We start from the raw sequence: 21,940 nt of genomic DNA on the forward strand, positions 1-21,940 counted from the left end.
CAGGAGGAGTTCTGACGGATTTCTGTGAACATTTTATGGTTAGAATGGAACTTATTACACCTTCTGATCCTCGTTTTAAACTATCTGGGCTCAAAATGCAGCAAGTTAACAAGCAGACCTTCATTTTCTGCACTTTAATTGGACTAAAACCCAAACAGAAAAAACAAGAAGAGATCAAAAACACAACATTACCGTCGAGTAAAATCAAAGCTGGTCCTCCTGATGGAAACACGTTTTTAAAGAATCATTAAAGGAGAACAGAGACAACTGCAATCATCACCTCACACACGTTCCATTTAACACAAATCAGCCTGTTTTCCTCCTGAAGGAAACATGAGTGGAAATAACTTTGGCCTTTTTCGGCTCATTTCAGTCATAAACTGGTTTCTAACTGCGAATAAAAGCCGAATGCAAAATGAAAGTCAGTCGGTGATGATTCTAGAAGGTAGAAACCAGATTTACAACAGCAGAACTGCATTTTAAGGCTCCACTGCTGCACATCCGGAGAGAAAAACACACTACATCGACAGATCTGGCTTTTTTTGGGGTATATTTTAAAGTATGTAAGAACATTTAGAGGAGGTCTGGACCTACCGGATCGAGAAGCATCTCTTTTGATCGCCTCATAATCGTGCCAGTCTTTCCTCCGGATGCCGTCTCGTCCAACTGGAGCGTCTTTTCCGATCCGGTTGAACCCCTGGAGAACACACAGAAACATGAATGGTAATGGTAAATGGCCTTGCTGTTATAAAGCGCTTTTCTACTCATCAGAGTACTCAAAGCACTTTACAACAATTGCTCCCATTCACCCAGACACACACACATTCACACACTAATGTGCAGCTTGCTAATCAACCTGCAACATCAGTCAGTATACATTCATACACCAGTGGAACAGTCACTGGTAGGCAATTCAGGGTTCAGAATCTTGCCCAAGGAAACTTCGGCATGCAGCACATGACTAGGCGAGAGCGGGAATCGAACCGCCGACCCTTCGATCATTGGACGACCCGCTCTTCCACCTGAGCCACAACCGCCCACAGCTGCTGTGGTTCTACTTTAAAGAACCTGAAATCAAAGTAGATGTACGTCACAATCCTCTAGTTCAGACTGATTCCTCATGTGTATTTTCATATTTTGAGGTTCCACGTGTTTTCTGATGGCAAATTCCTGCAACACACCGACGCTTTAAAAGACATTTAGGCATTGGAGGTTTAAAAACTGGTCAATAATGAGGCCTAAAGTCATCAACAAGGCCGGGAAAACAAAAGATTTGTCAGAAAAATGGGACGAAACCAGAAACTATTTCAATTTAACAACCTGTTAAACTCAAAAAGGCAACACTAGGAAGAGTTTTAGCACCGTCCCTGTTAGATGTTTGATAATTATGATTGATTTTCAGAGGCAAACTTGCAAATCATTAAGAGAAAATCTATTAATTCCATCAGCAGGAGTCGTTTGGATGTCAGGATCTGGTAGAAACTGGAGCTGCTGATGCTTTTAAAGACGTCCAAGACTCATGGGTTGGTTATTAATAAAAAAACACATTAATGAGAAATGTTGCAAAAACACAAAAAATAGCAGAACTCTGACTTCAACAACAGCTCTTGATTATTTCCATTGCTGATTAATTGGTTTGTTTTTTTCTCTCTCGATTCAACGGTTTGTTATCTGGGGAATAAAATGTCTGAAAATAGAAAAACTGTTGATTAGTGTTTGCCAAGATGACGTCTTGTATGAGATAGTTACTCAGAAAGGAGGAAAGAAACCAGAAAATATTCACATTTAAGAAGCTGTGATGAAAAATAAGACTTCTTTCCTTCTGATGTAAAGATACCACCAGAAAATGCACTTTTTTCTTGAAACATCACAACAGAAATGATCCATATCTGAGTTTTGTCAGGTCTTCAACTGAGAAAAGTCATGTTTGGTTCAAATTAATCATCTGGAATGTATCTGATAGATACAATACAGCTGCAATTACTGATTATTTCCATGCTTGATTAATCGCTTTACTTGTTTGGTCCATTAAATGTCAGAAAATGGTGAAAACCATCGACCAGTGTTTCACAAAGATGATGCCAAATGTCTGGTTTCAGCAACGACCCAAATATGTTCAGTTTACTGTCAGAAAGATGTAAATAAACCAGAAAATATTCACGTTTAAGAAGCCACAATCAGAAAATATCACTATTTTCTTGAAAAATGACTCCAACTGATTATTAAGAACTGACAACTAATCAATCAAACAACTGAATATTGGTTCCTACTCTAAAATACCCCATAAGGAACAGTATCTACGCAGATCCAACTCAAAATTTTAACATCCTAGTCACTAAAAACATCTATTAATCCCATCAGCAGGATCCTTTGCATGTCAGAGTTAGCTAGAAACTCTTTAAGGACGTTCAGGTATCTGAGAATTAAGAGCTGCTTATCGATGAAAACCTAATTAATTGAGCAATACAGTGCAAACAATTAGCACAAATCAACTCCGTTCAATGGATCATCTAAGTTTTGATGCAAGTTTTGAATTGAGAAAAGTCGTGTTTGGCATCAAATTATTCATCTTAAATGCATAAAAAATAGTAAAACCCATCGACCAGTGTTTCCCGTTTGACATCAAAGGCGTTTGGTTTTTTCCACAACACAAAGAAATTCAGTTTCTTCAAATTATTCATCTCCAATGTGTCTCAGAAACACAGTTGAGCTGCAACTACTGATTATTTCCATTCATGATTAATCATTTTACTTGTCTGTTGGATAAAATTTGAGAAATTTGGTGAAAAACGTCGACCAGTGTGTCCCAAAGATGACGTCAAATGTCAAAAATACAAGTATATTCAGTTTACAGTCAGAAAGATGCAAATAAACCAGAAAATATTCACATTTAAGAAGCTGCAATCCAAGGATTTTGACTGTTTTTCTAGAAAACTCACTCAGACTGATTCATTCATGATGAAAATAGTTGCTGATGACTTTTGCAGGAGGATACAGATCAACTAAACCCCCTGCTGCTTTTTATGGGATTATATGGTGTTAAAGAAACAAGATTATCTGGTAATTATGACGAGTTATCACTGAAAACACGTATTAATCCCGTCAGGAAGAGATTTGGTTGCGATTATGAAACTTCTGATTGATTAAAAAGCCAGAATTTGCGTAATATTTGCTCGATTAATTGGAGAAAAGGCTGCAGCTGAATTTAAAAGCAGTTCAGGTTCGTTTCGTACGAAAACCGAGAAACAGATGGAAAAGACACCGAGGCAGCAGGGTGCACCTTCAGAGTGTGTTTGGATGTTACACAACAGTGCAGCACACACAATGAGGGCTTTTTTTTATTTATTTTCCTTCCGTGTCGGCTAAGAGATTTCTCCAGAGCATCAGCTCTCACTATCTAACGGAGCTCTGCCGAGAGTTTATCCAGAGAAAAGTGTACTCTTCTATTTCATGCTTGACAACCCTGTGAGGAGAATATCAATGCAGCGACACAACTCTGCAGAGGCTTCCGACCACACGGCTTCTCCTCCTTAGTCATTCTGCACAGCCAGCGACTTCCAGTGACTCTGCATCGAGAATTACAGGATCACAGCACAATGGAGAAATAATTAGCTCGATGGGAGGAGGCAATTAGCGAAACATTTTAAAAACAAATGGCACCACCGACTGCATGGAACAGCATGAATTATTAAGCAGACCGCTGGCTTGGAGGGATATGACCCTAAATAACAAACTCATGTAGAGTATGGAAGCACGCGTTTGCTTTGAGGACTCTTGATTTAAATCAGAGAGTCTTTACTGGGTTTTTGTTTGGGTTTTTTTTTCTGTATTTTAGACCCAGGCAGTGAAGACGTTTTAATTACTTCCTTTAATCTGATAATTAAGAGTGAAAAATCCATCAAATCTGGTTCTTTCATTTCAAATTGCACACTTTTTTCTGTTTACTCTTGTCTACAACACATAAAACACTAACATTTGTACACTTTTTACATCGGACATGTTGCATTTTATATTTTTCCTATTGTTTATTTTATTTACTGCTCATTTTTGTTGATTTATTTATTTTATCTTCATATGATGAATATTTTCAAAGTTAGAGGCAATTCAAGCACAAATTTTGTGCTTTTAATTTACATTACTTTTTTAGGCATTTTTGAGTCTCGTAACTCATAAGTACAGGAAATAGACACAAGAAATCAACCTTCTGCTGATGGTTTTAGGTTTTAATCCTCCTTCTTCATTCTTCCATTTACTTTAAGTAAAGCTCCAGTTCCACAGAGCATGATACTGCCACCTCCATGCTTGACGGTAGGTTTGCTACCTGCCCAAAACAGCCTGAAACCAGTCCTAAAAAGGTCTAAAACCAGGACCAAAATCAAACCTTAAATCAGTCCAAAAAATATTCAGAACCAGTCAGAACACAGCCTGAAACCAAAACGTGTGATTTCGGAATGAGATTTGGTTTCTAGCGTCCTGAGATTTGGATACAGACCACAACAAAGAGCGATCGCCAGGTAATGTGGAGGTTTTCGCTCACTTCTCATCTCTAGTATGTTGTGGGACACTCATTGAGACTATCTGAGCCGGTCAGTGTGGGGAAAAAAGCACGTTAGGGCGGACTTTGACGCGGGGGGGCAAGTTGCCCTATACTTTTCGCTAGCTGAGCTGTTAGCTGAGCTGCTAAGCTGCCTGCCTGGCTAAATACTGGAGCTATGTCGAAAATTCATTTCTCCATCACTCACTTGTATGAAATGACATGAAAACAGACCCCAGGTTGAAAAAAACCGAAGTTCCCCTTTAACTATGTCTACACTGGATTCATCATTCATTTAATGCTATCTTCACTGAAAAAAAATAACATTTCCAAGTGACCCCAAACTTTACAACAGTAGTGTTGATGTCCAGCTGTTGCACCTTTACTTTAAAAGACATATTTACATCATCAGAGTTCTAAATCTTGACTTTTCACATGATTTTTTCCCCCTGTGCATGCCTGCATCATCCCTGCATGCAACATCCACATATCTAGGTCAACTGGACACAGAAAACCTTCAGCCTGTTTGGGTGATGAATTAGTGGAATCTGCCTGGACAGAAGTGGTGCCCAATGTAAAAATCCATTCTTCTTCACCTCCAGTGCATCACACGAGGACCTGACAAGCATCAACAGTCCATCTGTGCAAATTTATAGTAAAAAGACGCCGGATTGTGCCGCCCCATTTCCTCCCGATTAAAATTTCAGTGCACGTCTCGGCGATATTCCTCTGGGGCATTTCACGCTGCTCAACAAGACCTTGAAAAACAAGACAAGGAGAGAGGGAAACTTTTCCGGCTAATGCGTGCACACGTTTAGTTTTGTGAAGGCAGAACGTGGGCGGACGCTGAGACGCAGGAAGGTAATCGAGACAGACAGCAAAAGGACGAGTATGAAGAAGAATAATCTTGAGGAACAGATGGAGGAAGCGATCACACGAGTGTAATGAAAGCGGGATAAGACAAGTAAGAGGAGTCTGAAGCCTTATGGGGGTTTTCTGCTGTGTGGGGGATTAGTCACGACAAGTCCTGCTGTGAATAGCAGCAATCGGTCAAGTGCTTCTGGATCCATGATAGAGTTTCACTACCGCAGCACACCGAGGAATAAAGTAGTCTACCTGAAACACTAATAACTTTGTGCTAAACGCCCTGCATCGAATAGAAGTGCTGCACATAAAAGCACCAGCAGACGGCTCGACAGTTTACAACTTCTAGAGAGCAGCAAGAAAGTTTGACTTCAGCAGCGACTCAACTCCTGATGAGGAGAAACTATGAAGAGGTAAAGACACAAGAAACTCACGCTGCAAACAAATTTAATGTAAATAAACACATTTAGTGAGGCAAAATCAGTCTTACGTATATGTAGTTAAAGTTTAAAATGAAGACAACATGGAAGCAGCTTGTAACTGCACATATAAAACCAACATATAGATGCCAGTGAACACCAGTTTTTATGGTTCTACCGATGAATCCACATCAATATGTGGTCAAAGTAGCCACAAACTGGAATCTCGTCTTGTCAAACTTTCCTCACATCAAATTCTACTAATGTTAGTCTCAAAAGTTGGTGAAATGTCGACCAAAGACTGGATTTTAGTAGAACTATGGATCCATCCATAAATATACACTTAGAGGAACTTTCTGGGGACACAATACCACCATCATTAAAAAAACGTTGCACATTTTTCCATTTTCAAGTGCAAATATAATGACTTTCATAATTCGTCATTTTTAGTAATTTTAGACAAGTTTCAAGTCCCTTGGAAGAATTTTTATCTGTATTTTAGTGGAAATATCAAAGGTCAAAGGTTCTTTATTGTCATATCATTCCACATTTGCACATAAAACAATACAAAATTGGACCCTGGTCCCGGTTTCAGCGATAAGACAATGTAAAAACACATTCATAAAAGACAATATAAGTATAAAGAGACACAGTAATATATAGAAACCTACAACATAAATATATGTGCAATTAATATGAATCCATCCATATATATACCCTTACTGGAACTTTATGGAGACAATACTAGCCTTGTTCGTACTTTTTTTTTCCTCTTTGTTTTGCTTTCAAGGGCTAACAGTTGTGTTTCTGACAATTTCTATCTCATCACAGTTCATTTTTAAGTAATTTTAGATATGATTAAGGTCAAAACACCTACAAACTGGAACTTTGTCTTTTCAAACTTTCCACATATCAGAGACTACTGATGTTAGTCTCAAAAGTTGGTGAAATTTCAACCAAAGACTGGATTTTAGTCGAAATATGGATCTATCCATATATAGGCAGGCCAAACACTTTGCAGGTTTGAAAAAGAAAAAGCATGCTGTTTTCCATTTTCAAGGGCTTCTAATTACTAATTACCGTCATTTTAGAATTTTTAGCTTCTTATGGTCATATTTTGAGCAATTTCAGATGGTGTTTTACTCATTTTGAACAGGTTTCAAGTGAAAATATCAAAAATTGGAACCTTGTATTGTCATTTTGTCCCAAACAGCAACTCAGTGGAACAACATGTTTCCTAAATTCTGTCTGACAAACTACACTCCAAACCAGCAGACGACAGACAGGAGTGGAGCTCACCGATTCATTCACAGACGTTATTTCTGTGCAAACAAATTAATGTTTCAACACCAGCGCCTAAGAAAACATTCACAGACTTTAATTGTGCAACCAGACGAACATTTTCACAACACCGTGGTGTGGAAACTGTTTGAGGTTGAATTAACCGGTGAGCTTCACTCCCCTTCAGTCGTCCTGAAGCTCCTCCAGCTGATTCAGCTGCACACAGAGCCTTTGTTGTGGTTCTAGAGATTGAGGCAGAAGTTAGAAAAGCGCTGAGAGCTTCACTCAAACAGATAATCTCCAACCCAGCTCCGATGGCGAGGAGACCGGCATGATTCAGCTTGTTGGAAGATGTGTAGAAACGCCTGCTCAGAAAACTCCAAACCACATTTTAGTGGCAAAGTTGCAAAAGTGCTGAGAGCTCTGAGAATGCACTCTGGTCTCCAACAGTTCAGAGCAGAAGGGACCAAACCAGCAAGACTCTGCGTTGGTCGACTTCAGACCAATGCAGGAAAACAGAACAACCCTTTTACTGGAAATTCACAATGCACATTTCCTTAGAACCCCCTAAATTCACCTGCATACATTCAGTGAGGCTTAAAGCGCAACAGTTTAGTTCTTATTTTAGCTGCTGTTTGGTGGAAATGTCAGTTTTGCAGGCGACTAAGTCTAAGTTAAAGATGAAAAGTTCATCCTGAGGGAAAAACTCAGTTAATAAAAGGTGCATCTTATTCCTAAAAAACTGCAGAATGCTCCTGACAGACGACAACCAAAAGGTTTGACAGAAATCAGACACCAAAGTCCATAAAGTTCCCGTGAAGAAGCATGACACACCCACAGTCATCAGTTAAATATTACATAATAGAGCAGATTTATAGATTTATAGCAGCTGATAAATCCAGAATGACCCCAGAGATCTGTGAAAGAAGGCGGATGCAGTCACACACATTCCTGGTAAACCGCCTCGTAGTGAGGACGTCGTATTTCTGCAGTTCAATGTGTGATTCCAGAGTTTTGAACTGTTTCAACTGTTCTGTGGTTCATTTTTCACTGCAGTTTAAAATCCTGCACCTCTACGGAAACAGAAGAACCCTGAAAAGGACAGAGAAGTCAGAGGTTTACCACAGTTTGACTTTCCAGAGTTTTAAACACCTCAGAAACTTTAGGAATCAGTTTCGTAGTTTCATCAGTCGCTGCAGAAACACTCAGAACAAAGAAGTATCTGCTAAATGTGGTGGAAATAAGGCGATGCAGTTAGTTACGGTGACACAAACCTCGTCAACACAACTATAACCTTATGAGCTGATTTCTTTATTACATTTAGGACTAATTTGGCTCTTGTAGTTAAATTTTCACGACTGATTTTGAACTTCAACAGTCACTGGATACTTGATCATTTAAATGTTAGAAAGAAAAATAAAAACATTGCCTTAGATTGTTTGTAATGACTCAAAAATGGTCATTTAAACTAATTTCAAGTTATGTTTTGAGAATTTTTAGTCTGATTTTGGTTCTCAGCTCATCATCTGTAGAAGATGTTTCACCATGCTGAATGGATTCCAACGACTAACTCCTCTGTTCACCGTTTCTGAGCCATGCTGCTTTTATTTATTCATCCAGTAGGTCTTTACTGTCCTCTGATTCATTTTTTAACAAGTTTTAGTGCATTTAGAATAATTTTTCAACAACTCTGCACAGCTTTATGCCATTTTATAAATGGTTTTAAACTTACTTTAGCACAAGTTTATGTCATTTTGGGCAAATTTTGAAGCATTTTGAATGCTTTTTTAAAATAACTGCAGATACGTTTATGTCATTTTAGACCGTTATTGAGTCATTTTTGATCATTTTTACTGATTTTGCACAAGTTTAGGACATTTCGGACACATTTTTGAGTAACTTTCAATATGAATAATTACAGCTGTAGTGGTTTCACCATGATGGATGGATCTTCCAATAACTTGCTCCTCTGTTCACTGTTTTTAAATAATTCAGCTTGAATTTTATTGATCAGTATATGGATGCAAACAATTAATCGATTATCGATTAATTGTCGATAAGAAATTACTCGATTAAAAGATGATAATTGCAATTAATTGCATTTTGCACTTGTAATTCCCCGCCAGTCCACATGAGGGCGCACTTGACGCCAGATGCCCTTGACGCACACGCGGGAACACAAGAGAACAACAACAAGACAAACGAGAGGCGGTAAGCTGGCAGGATGAAGAGGACAAGACGGAGGTCGGTATGGAACCACTTTAAGTTGGTTAATGATGACAAAGACGCCAAATGCACAATCTGTGGAAGTATTTTAAAGTACAGCCCCTCCACAACTTCGCTAAATTATCACCTCAATACATCACATTCAGCCGTGCTGCAAGGAGGGAGTAGCTCTTAGCCTACAATCACCGCAGCATTGGGACGATGAGTATGTGACTCCATGAAGGCAGAGGGCATTACCCAGCGGATATGTGACACGGTTACGACAGACATGCTGCCAATAAATGTCGTTGAAGGACAGAGGTTTAGAGAGGTAATAAAGTACATCGAGCCAGGATACAATGTTCCCTCTAGAACAACAATAACCACCACCATGGAAGCAAGCTACGCGAGGAAGAAGGCAGAGTTAAAAACACAACTTGCAACCACGAATGTGGCCCTCACAACGGACTGCTCCATTGAATGTGTTGTTCCCTGCTGTTAAGAATAAATCTTTTATTAAGGAATATGATTTGCATTTTCTCTTTCATAAGAAAGATAGCATTTTTGTAGAAAGGAACCTATTGCTTCAGAGGGAAATTCAGCTTCTCAGAAAAATTGCCGCTTATCAATTAATTGATCATCGATCGATAAGATGAAACTACTATCGATTAAGGAATTACTCGATATTTTGCATCCCTAGATCAGTAATGTCTTATTTTGCACTCAATATCTCACTTTATTTCCATGATTATCTCCAGTCTGCTCTGTTTAAACACTGCCTGCAGTTCAGCCGACATTGTTTATTTTTGGTGAGTTTTTTTTAAATAAAGCATGTAAAATAAAGCGATTTTAAATAAATGTCCAGATTTTGAGCTTAGATTTGACTCATTTTCACACACGATGTGTTCAAAGACCTTCAGAGGGTTGAAATCCTTCTGATAAATGATGCAAAGCTTCGTTGGTTATGCAACAGACTTTTCAGACCATGAGAAATCAATAAAAACCAGCAGGTGGTCGTGTCTCATTCAGAAGGATGTCGGCTTATTTATTACAGCGACTCACAGTTTGTTCTGCTGAGATGCTGCATGTCGGACGTAATAAAACCAATTTGTTTACAATAAAACTCCAGCGGGTGCCTTTAGATTTATTTAATGCGAGTGCAGCCGACGTAATGCAGAAACTATTTGCGAGATGACTTCAGCTTCATCTCCGCCAGCTCATAAGAATGCAAACTCACTGCCAAACAAGCAGCCCAGATGAAAACGAGTCGGCAGCAAACACTCGTCTGTTTCTGAGCTGCAGGACGGCAGAGCGTCGCCTTCCTCCTCTCCACTAATCACCGTCATCACAAAGAGGCTCCACACTCGTCCCACTCCCAGCACTTTCTCGCTCCATTAACATTCAAGTCACGGCTCAAATCGGACGCTGAAGAAGCGACACCAGCATCCATGGAAGCAGCACATGAAATAAGAACATATAGACCCCGATGGACACCAGGTTTTATGCTTCTAACAATCAGCATTTTGTCAAAATATCAACAAACTAGAACACTGTCTTTCCACACATCAGATTCTACTGATGTTAGAGCCTCAAAAGTTGGTAAAATGTCGACCAAAGACTGGATTTTAGTAGAAATATGGATCCATCCATTTATATAGACTTACAGGAACTTTATGGGGACACAGCACAATTGTTTTGTTTTGTTGTTTTTTTTTTCAATTTCAAGGGGCCATAATTATTCATTGCTGTAATTTTTGACCATTATGAGCAATCTGGGACATTTTTATTTTATTCTGGACAAGTTTTCAATTAATTTTGGATGAGTTTCAAGTAGTTTTGGACCATTTCCATTTAATTTCTGACAAATTCTGAGTAGCTCTGGGCAGGTTTTGAGTCACCATGTCAACAGACTGGAACCTTAACTTGTTAAACTTTCCACATATCAGAAGGTACTGATGTTAGAGTCTCGGAAGTTGGTGAAATGTCGACCAAAGACTGGATTTTGAGTAGGAAACATGGATCCATCCATATACCGGGCTTTGCAAAAGTTCTGTTACACTTGGTTTCATATTTAGAGACGTTTACATGTTGGCGTGAAAAATTCCATTAAACAAACTGAAAGTTCTACCTTATAGACAGGTGTCATTAATACAAATTTGCTCTTCGATCTCCACCATTCTTGAACCTCTCCGCGACTCTGTGGACGGTCATCCGGCTGACGTTCAGCTGCTTGGCTCTGTCAGACTTGTTATGGCCAGCACGAAGGAGAGCAGATATCTCAACTCTTTTGACTTCCATCTTGATACAACTTTACCGGAGAACAAATTTGTATCATGAAACTGAGTGTAACAGAACTTTTGCAAAGCCCGGTATATACACTTAGGGGAACTTTCTGGGGCCACAATACCAACATCATTGGAGAAATTTGCATATTTTTCCACTTTCAAGGGCCAATAATGATTGAATTTGTCATTTTGGACCATTTTAGTTTAATTTCTGACTAATTTTGAGGAAGTGTGGACGAGTTTTAAGTCATGTTGGACATTTTTAAACTCATTTTTCAATCAAAGAAGCAACAAACTGGAACCTTGTCTTGTCAACCTTTCCACAAATCAGATTCTACTGCCTCAAAAGTTGGTGAAATGTCAACCAAAGGCTGTATTTTTGGTAGGAAACATGGATCCATTTATTTATATATACACTTACAGGAACTTGCAGGGGACATGATACCATCCTCATTAAAAAAAAAATAGCATATTTTTCCATTTTCAAAGACAAATGCAATGACTTTCATTATTCATTATTGTCATTTAAAGTATTTTTGGACATTGATTTATATCATCATGGTAGATTCTGAGCAATGTTGGATGAGTTCAAGTCACTTGGGACATTTTTAATAATTTTAGAAGGTTTCAATTCAAAATATCAAATTCTGGGGACACAAAACCATCCTCAGTTTAGAACTTTGTGCTTTCTTCCACCTTCTAGGGCCAAAAATTAATAAAAGTGTCCTCTACTGGATCCACTCAATCATTTTTATCTGCTGAAAAGTATTCTGTCAGTGTTCTCACCACATTTAATGCCTGCTGGAGTTTTATTTCTGGATATATTGAACCTTTAAAAAATGGGTTCCAAGGCTGTGCCAAAATTGTCAAAATTCTGCTAAAATACTCGATGGAGCAAGAGTCAAACTAAACTCCAACATCAACTGACAGACGTCCTAAAGAAGCACCGTCTCCACAGAAGAGCTCATCTAAAAAGGAGGAAAGCCGTAAAGGAAGCCGAGAGTCTCGTCACCTGGCAGTCTGATCCCTCATTAAATTTAATGCAGCCTTTAAGTGCTCTATTATCCGATGACAAAAGGCCACATGTCAGTCAGTGTTAGCACATTAAAGACAGACAGAGAGTGTTGGCTAGCTAATGTGTGCTTGCAGAAGAGAACTAAATCCACCTAAAAAGGACGTGAATCCTCCTAAATACTACCCATAGTCCTTTAAAAATCAAAGCATGCTGCTAATAAACTCATAGAAAACATTATTTCCAGGTTTATCCAGCAGATAAGTCGCCCTGAAAAGGCCCAAAGTGGCAAAGAAAAGACTACAAGTTGTCAAAAACACACAAAGCTGGAGATAAAGTGGCGCGTGCAGCTGCTTTCCATTATTTACATCCCAAACAGATCCATTATTGACTGGATTATGACATATTGGAGTCTATTATGATGCTCACACCTCGATCGTTTACTGCAGGAAACAAACCCGTCTGAGCTCAAATCATCATCAATTCTCTCAAGTTTGTTTGTCGTCTCTTTAATGAAGACTAAGAGGAAACTGGAAGGAACGAGAAAGTCATTTTTCTGAGAGTCAGATCCAAACGCATCGACATGATTCTCATATTTTTAGATTCACTGCAACTTCTGCTTTCCAAAGATATGAATAAACTCGTAAACCACATGATTCCCGCTCAGGAATCACATGAAAAGATAAAATGATCACATTTTTTTAAGACTAATGCAGAGATGGTGGTTTGCAGAGACATCCAGAGTCATTAAATATCAAATATCTGCAGATGCAGAGTCCTGAACCGCAACCAGCTGCACACTTCAAACATATTAAAAGTTGTCAAAACCAATCAGAGTTTATGCTCAACAAGAGTCGAGACAAATATATCTGCATTTCTGCATCCAAGCTGCTCCTTAATGTCATTTTGATTCAACAAAACACCAAAGTAAGCAAACTTATCACAGTTCTACTTGGTGCCGCATTGGTTTATGTTTTATTTTAGAACAAAATACCTCCATAAACAAACTAAAATATGTCTTCATTCAAAGTTCCCACCATAATTCACAGCAACACGATCTCAGTTCTACTTCAAAGCGGTGTCACAGACGTGAAAGAACGTGAAAATGACAATTCTACTCAGAGCAGAAGAGCAGCAAAACTAACATACAATAATATAATATAATATAATATAATATAATATAATATAATATAATATAATATAATATAATATAATATACAAAAAATGAGGAACAGAAATTTCAGTTTCAGGATTACAAAGTCACGTCAATAAAAGACCTCGCAGCTCCAGAAGAAGCTCCTTTTAAAGCTCAGGTGCTGCAAAAAATACATGAAAAACACACAACCTGAGCTTTGGCTTCCATTCAAAACCTGCTGCTGTTTGGGATAAAAAAAATATAAATTCTGTGAAGTAATTCAGTTGAGGTTTGACAATTTCACATCATCTTGCAATTTATGTTTTCACCCTCACAAAAACGACTTTTGAAGCCAGTTTAATGCTTCAGTATCTCCTGGAATAAAACTCCAACTGCCACTAAATGTGGTGAGAACACAGAATAGTTTCCAGCAGATGATAGGGATTGATTGGATCCAGTACAGGACAAATCTATTAATTAGTGGCCCTAGAAAACGGAAGAAAGTTCAAAGTTCACAATTAAGGATGGTACTACTGTATGTCTGCCATGAAATCTTCTAACGTGAGTAAAAGTTGTCTTAAAGCTGCTGTCCGGAGTTTCCGTTTGTTTTCAATTTATGTATCATTTTTTAACAAAGCTTAAATGTGTTAGTCTAGTTCGATACTATAATATAAAGTTAGTATAACGCGATATGAAAATTTATTCCTGAGCTCCGCCTTCCTCTCATAGACCCCCATGTTATTCCAAAAAGCGCCGGTCGCTGCCGACCAATCAAGTTCGAGCTTCAGCTTTGTCATGCTGTCAATCAACGGTTACGCGCACAGCAAGCAAGCCCATGCAGAGGTGGGCGAGCTACGCACTACGCAACCGCGCGCACATTTGTTTTGCTTGTGGAGGAGAGAGCATCAGGGCTCAGCAACTTCCAGAAAAGTTACCAATCCCACGGCTTGTCAGGCCAAGAGACTGCAGGACGTTTTTTGGCTCGGGGTGCTCGCGTCGCTCCCCGACCACGGCCTCCATAGCCCGCCTGACGGCTTCGTTTAGATGCCCGACCTCTGGAGGAAGATGTTGGGGCGTCTGGGACATACTCTTCGTCAGAGGAGTCATGCAATTCTGAACTCTAGATAGAAATAAATAAACAATCTAACACATATACACGCGTAAATGCACTAAGTTTGATAAACAACGTCATCGAGAGGGATACACGAGTGTAATCACATATTGAAACTTTACTCGTTCGTCCTAGCAGATTCATGTTATTTTGGTATTAGGACAAGTTAGACTCAATACAGCATTCTAACGTAATTCCTTTATTATTTACTAAATGTACTAAATGCAGAAGAGGGGAAAACAGCAAAACAGGCGAGATGCTGCAGCACTCCGGGCACTCCTCTCATGTACTGCGCGCGTGCACAAATAAAGGGGCGAAATCAGAGGGAGGGACCAACAGCGTTTTGGGAGACGCTGCGATTCAAACTCCGGACAGCAGCTTTAAGTGACTTGAAACTTGTCCAGCATTAGTCAAAATCTGACCACAATGACATGAAACAATGTCCAAAACAACTGGAGTTTCCAAGTTGACTTCTTAGCCACATCCTGCCACAAACTGTGCTTCACTTCATGACATCTGTGTGACTGAAGATGAAAATGAAGGGTCTGACCGAGGTTCTGTCCAATAAAACCGATATGAATCAAAAAATAAAAGACGTGCTGAAAACAGGAAGTAGTATAAAGCGATAGCCGACCATGCTGTCAATCAATAATCAAAGAACGAATCAAGTACACCGTCTGTTTCTGCCTGTTATGAAAGAGCCATTTTTAGCTACAAACAATGTTTGCTGCAGCGTTACCTCATCTGCATCAGGATCAAAGCTGCTTTTTCTCAAGACATTAACCGCAACAGAAGTCTCCGTCATGGTGCCCTCTGCTAGCTAAACCACCACAACGCTCTCGACAGGAAAAGTCAAAAACTTTGGATAAATAAACACCTTTAGTATTCAGCATGGGAAAACAAGCAGCAGTCTTTTCATGCTGTTAGAGTCTCCACTTGGTGGTGAAACCCAGTACTACAGCAAATCCACAACACGTTTACTGGCAGGAATCCCCCTCATCCACTGCCTTAATTATCAAATTATTATTGGCAATTAAACGATTAATCATTAGCATCTGTACATGCAACAGTTTGGTTTCTTTCTGAGTTCTCCAGCTAGCTTAATCAGGTTAATTGCAGTCTTCAGTCACATTAGACTGTTGGACACTGTTGGAGGTATTACATTAAATTTACAATCCGCAATTTCTGATATAAATGTTCCTCATCCTTTGTCTTATTGGATAAAATATTAACAGCAATCAATACATTTTTAACATCCATACATGCAACAGTATCCTGGTGTTCTCCAGGATACTATCTCTGAGTTCTCCAGCTAGCTTTGTCAAATGGGATATCTGGGAGAACTGGGTTACTCAACTCCATGCATCCGGAGTCTAAGCTTCAACACTTCCTCTGATTCTGTCTCCTACAAAGTAAAATAAGTGCTCTCCATGAACATCAGGAAGCTGGATTGGACGTCCTTGTTGGGTCATTGTGACATTCACACCTTGAAGTTTGTCCACCAGCTGCATCAGGACGTAGTGGAGGGAAATGAAATCACTTTTCCTCCCGCTGACCTCGATGGAGGGATTTGCAGATTAGGGCGAGTCTCTCTGAAACGCTGGCTGCATAACCTCATTTCCATGCTGCTGTGGTCTTCTGCTAATCTGCCCAGCGGCAGATTATGTTTGCTGTTCGGGCAGACAGCGGTGGATTGATGCCGCTGCTGTGGGTTTAGACTCTCGGCAGCTGTTGTGGGGTTTTTACACGGTAATACAGCATCAACATGCCAGAGACGCTCCAGCAAACTACAGCTTCTTTGATTCTCTCAGTTAAAGAACGTCTCAAAGGTTGTTTGGTTCTGTACAGGAACAGATGGCTAGCCGACATTCACTTTGGCTCCTACTGTTTCTCAGTTTTTACTTCAATATCCATCAGATGTACAGTGTCTGTAAGTCAAAGAGGAATCGTTTTTTTTTTCTACACAGAAGTTTCATCATCATCTGGTTGGAAAGCTAACAAAGCTCCATCTTTAGCTTCGCGTCAGCTGCATTCAGGTCCGCCGTGCTAAAAGGTCGCGGTGTCGCCCGAGGCAGGAATCAGCAGCAGAAACTCAATGTTTCCAGAGCGGTCCTTCATTTTTAGAGCTACCAGCTAACTCTGCTGTCAGCCATGAATGATCACCTTAAAGGTTCTGCTGAAACAAAGGAGCAAAATAAGAACCCCAGAGAGCAGAACGAGGATTTTTTTTCCCCCTCTTCCTCTCATCTACAAATTCATTCTCTTGCTGCAGCCCGACACGTTTAGCATTTAGGCTAGTCTAAAGCCCTGAGGTGTGAAGTGGACGCCTGAAACACACCCTGATGTTCACATTTTTCACTTCTCTTCAACTAATGTCGATCACACAAATCTTTCTTTGGAGTTCTGGAGCCCTTCATGCCTTCAGTTGTCCATTTCCACAACATCTAACCACATATAAGCTCAGTGATTTTAGGTTAAAATTGGATGACACATCCCATTTAGAAACACTGCTTTGCCATTAAATACACCTTATACAGTGAGGACAATGGAAAAATGGGTCAGAAGATGTTTGAAAATGACAGAAAAGCTGCACCAAGATACGTTTTCTAACCACAACAAAATCATTATGGTGACTAAGCTAACAAAACTTTTAAACTACAAGAATATAACAGAAACCAAGAAGATATGGTGTATAAACCAAACCAGAAAGGAAATGAAAAGCTAAAAGTTATCGAGAGAAAGTGAAACTTAAAACTGCAATTGATGCTCTTCAGGTGAAAGTCCAGTCTCTTGTTTATGTCTCTAACATCCAGATGGATCTTTTGGCTTTTCCTCAGATGTCACAAGTGACAAATTACATTTATTACAAAACAAAATTGTGAAACTGCAGTTTAGTTGTGGGTCTTCCCAGAATTGGAGGACATTTTACATCAAATTTCAAATAATCCATGAACAAAATACTAAATCATGCAGTTGTGTAAATGCTCCTCTCCCGAGACTAAATCTAAAAAACTTGGAGAAAAGAATGTTTGAATATATTTTTTCAATTATCAAATAAGTCTGGAGTTCCCCATAAATGCTATTTTTCTCTTGTCCCACCCCTCTGATGACCATACTCAATCTAAAATAAAACAGTTAAAATCTCCTTTTTTTAAAATCTTTTTTTCCATTGATGTCTCTTGTCATCGTGGGAAAATTTTTATTTTTTTTAAATCAACATATTTTAAATAATTATTATGCACGCAACCCTGTTAGCATAACTTTTTTAGCTGACTGAAGAAATAAATGCACAATAAAGAAATAAACTTCAAACAAAAATGGTACCATTGATGTATAAGCTGAGCCAATCAAGCTTTTGATAGTTTATTACCTATTACTGATGAATGTGGAGAAGAGAAGGTTCATTTTTTTAAAAAATCTGAAAGCCAAATGTCCTCCAATTCTGGGATGAACTTTATCTATTGAAAGCAAATGCCTAGATTACAGCAAGACAGGACTGAAGGACACCGTCAGCTACAACAGACCCTTCTTTATTGTTTATTTTCTTCTAAATGGGAGCATAATTTACTAAATCATCACCACATTGCATTAAAGAAGACTTTAAACTACAAATTGAGACCGTAAACTCTTTTGGAAAATGTTTGCTGAGGTGACAAATGAAGCATGAAGTTGGCTCATTTTCTCATAGAATTCTATCAATCTGACGTCGCCCCCTGCTGGCTGTTAGAAATAATGCAGGTCTTGGCTTCATTGTTACTGTTTTCCATCAGTCAGTTTGTCCTCTTGGTCAGCATTAACAGCTAGCTAAATATCTAGCTTCTACTGCTGAGAAAAAGCTAACATTAGCATGGATTAGCAACCCTGTTACTGTGATTACAGAAGGCTAGCAAACAACACATAAAACATGGAATAAAAATGGTACCATTGATGTGGAAGCTGAGCCAATCAAGCCTTTGATAGTTTATTAGCTATTATTGATGAATATGGAGCAGAAAACTGGAAAAGTCTGAAAATGTTGAAGTCCAAATGTCCTCGAATTCTGGAATGACCCTGACATAGAAGTGCTCAGGTTGCACTATAGACTGATGTGGGGCAAAATGCCACCAGTTTCATCATTTTAAGATGAAGCCTGCAACATGACATGGACAAAAAGTGAGGCAAATACAACAGCTGAAAGGCAGAAAGATATTCTCAGGCTGTAAAAAAAAGTCCTTCGGGATTCATGGGAAAAAAAAAAACAAAACTATTTCTTGGGGCGCTGCATTTCAATGGCATAAAAAGAAACAAAGGTTTCTGGTGGACTGACTTTGTTTAAGCAGAGCAAAGTCTGGCGTTACCAGCAGAGAAGCGATAAGAACATTTATTCTCCGAGGATGACGAATCCGACCACCGACGGGTCAACGCTTCCTCCGGCAGGCCCGGGAGTCGGAGAAGGAAACTTTCCTCTTTCTTCTCCTCGGCATTCTGTCGGATCACAGCCGGACCCACCTCAACCTCCAGAGACACAATTACCCGCCTTCACCTGCTGCTGCTCCTCAACCACTTCACAGCCCAGTCAATTTGCTCCGCCTGTCCCGCCTCATCACACGGAAACAAAAGCTACCGATCTGCAGCTTCCGAAAATAGGACGCCGAACCGCTGAACCCACCTTCCAGCCTACGACGAGTGAATCATCAGCAGAGAGATCGGCAGATTTACTGATCTGATCTCAAACACTTCAGTATCTGATCAGTAGTACATAATAGTAGGACGTCAGGGGAGCAAATTACGAATAACTTTCAATGATGAGCAGCATAATCATTCAATAGTTGACTAACATACAACACAAATTAAGCACCGCGGATATTTATCTTGGCCACAACTAACTAATCCTGCATGCAGTATGTCAGAGGGTTACAGAACCACAACCCAAAAACATAAAAAGACAAGATTTTTTGCACGTCAATTCACTGTCTGTTAGCAGAATGCATGTTTTGCATTTGGCGTTTCACTACACACCATGTACCTGCAATAAATTATGTCCGTTCCCCCCTAGTTTAACTTGAATCATCTCATAAGCCAAGCAAATAAAAATATAAATTCATAGAAATACCACTCAAAATGTGCCAGTAGGACTACTATTGCATGATACCACGTGAAGAGCGTCTGTCCTCGTTGATCCCTTCTTGTTTTAAAGATGGCATGTCTGGTTGGAGGACATTAACAACCACAGAGGTCTTTGTCATGGTGCCTGTTGCTAGCTAAACTCCAACAATGCTCTCTGCTTGAAAATATGGACTGTCTGAGTGACTGCCTAATACTACATTTACCCTCTAACACCACATTTACCCTCTAACACTACATTTACACTTGCATAGTAAAACAGTAAAAGACTGAGACTTGATATCACTAAATATTATTCCTAAATTTAAAACTAATTAGATTTATTTTTGTGTTATTCTGTACGGCTTGTTTAATATGGTCTCACTTTTTTGTCATTACGTCTTTATCAAGTTATTCTCCAAAGTCTGGTCAAAGTCAGGTTTTCTTCGTCTTTTGGAGCTTGTTGAGTCGCAGTGCACTCAACCAGAGCTTTACAACGAGGTTACAGACCAACAACGGAACATTAGGGAACAGTTTGGATCAGAACTGTGTTTAGTAGGCAAGCATACACTGGATTGATTTTCATAACCTCAGTGTACTTGAGATGTGTACTGTTGACTAAAACGGTATCAGATTGGGACTTAAATAGCTTTGGAAGATTGGATGTGGAGCAAAAAAAACAAAAAAACCCAACAAAAACTGGATCCAGACATCCACAGAAGTTGGATTCATTACCACCATCTTCATCCACAAAGTTTGGACTTCCTGTCATTGTGTCCCTTCAAAAGAGGAAACAGAAACCTTGTTTTCAGACAAATTAACATCCCTCAGGTTTAATGATTCAGGCGACATAGAACACGAGGCAGGAAAGAGGAAAACGACTTGAAGAAAACTGAAAATCTTCCAAAAAAAACCCCAACCCTTCGCCACCATTAAAAAGTCGACTGCAGGGCCGAACTCATTTCTTTATTTGCTGTTTTCTCCATCTAAAGGGGAGCAGCGAGTTCTGGAGAAGTGGGTTTGGAAATGTTCGTCTCCTGGGCTCCGGGTCAGAGATGGAGGCTCCTCGACCCCCCTCGAAGAGGAACGCCACACAGCTCATCCCAGCAGGAGTCATTATCCAGAGCTGAGCTGCAGCCACAGATACAGCAGAGCTCTGGACCGAGGCCACCACAGATGGCCGCTCCGCCGCCCAGTCTGGATGCATGACTTACAGACGCATTAAAGGAAAAAGAGGAGGCAGTTTAAAGACTATGTCGTGTGGACAGTTTCACGCCTGGCAGCATCCATCACACGTCTCTGCAGGAGACTTTGTTCAGACGCTAATCTCATCCATAAACATGAAGGTTCAATCAAAACAGCAGAAAACAACAACTGGACAGATGTGGATCTCAGAACAGATGTTAAACTGCTGGAGGCAACTCAGCCAAGAGAGACTCGCCAACACTCTCTGGGATAAAACTCAATTTTAGGAGAACGACATGCAAAATTAAAACCATATTGCTAATATTTAGACAGAAAACTCAATTTTAGTGAGAACGTTTCCTGTTTCTGCAGAATTTGTGCATTCCGCGGTGCATTTTTTTAATCCCAGAAGCTGCTATTTCTTGCGTTTTCACTGATGTTCTGATTAATCGTGCAGCTCTGGACGCCTCCAGACCCGTCTGAGCAAACCGTCCTCCAGATCAGCTCCACATTATCACCTCTGAGGGTGAGGAAGTGCTGAATCTCTGCTCGGTGGCCATCAGGCGCTGAGCCGTGACGCTGCCAGACGTCCTGTGATCCTCGTATCTGATGCAGCCGAGCGGAGCTGCCCTTCAGGCCGGAGCCGGGTCGACGACCAGCCATGTGCACTGATGTGGCGTCCTTCAGCCCGATGAAACCCTGAGGGACGCCGCTCTGGAGCTGCATGTCCTTCCTCAGAAGAGACCGAGGAAAAAACCTCTGCTAAATTACTAAATAGGAGCCTCAGATTTGTCATTTTTGACTGATTTCTGCAAATTTCCAGACTA

At 39.8% G+C, this 21,940-nt stretch overlaps 1 protein-coding gene across 2 annotated transcripts in view; it reads right to left on the reverse strand.

Moving 5' to 3' along the window:
- The window catches only part of LOC110958231 (polypeptide N-acetylgalactosaminyltransferase 10-like), a 140,460-nt gene that overhangs the window by 91,165 nt on the left and 27,355 nt on the right, over window positions 1-21,940 (reverse strand). For both annotated transcript variants that reach the window (XM_051937988.1, XM_051937987.1), the window contains exon 2: window positions 595-697. In XM_051937988.1, coding sequence (XP_051793948.1) covers window positions 595-697 — 103 coding nt within the window. The remainder of the gene's footprint in view (window positions 1-594; window positions 698-21,940) is intronic.

This window comes from Acanthochromis polyacanthus, chromosome 17 (assembly GCF_021347895.1).
Source record: "Acanthochromis polyacanthus isolate Apoly-LR-REF ecotype Palm Island chromosome 17, KAUST_Apoly_ChrSc, whole genome shotgun sequence".
Classification (NCBI taxonomy): Eukaryota; Metazoa; Chordata; class Actinopteri; family Pomacentridae; genus Acanthochromis; species Acanthochromis polyacanthus.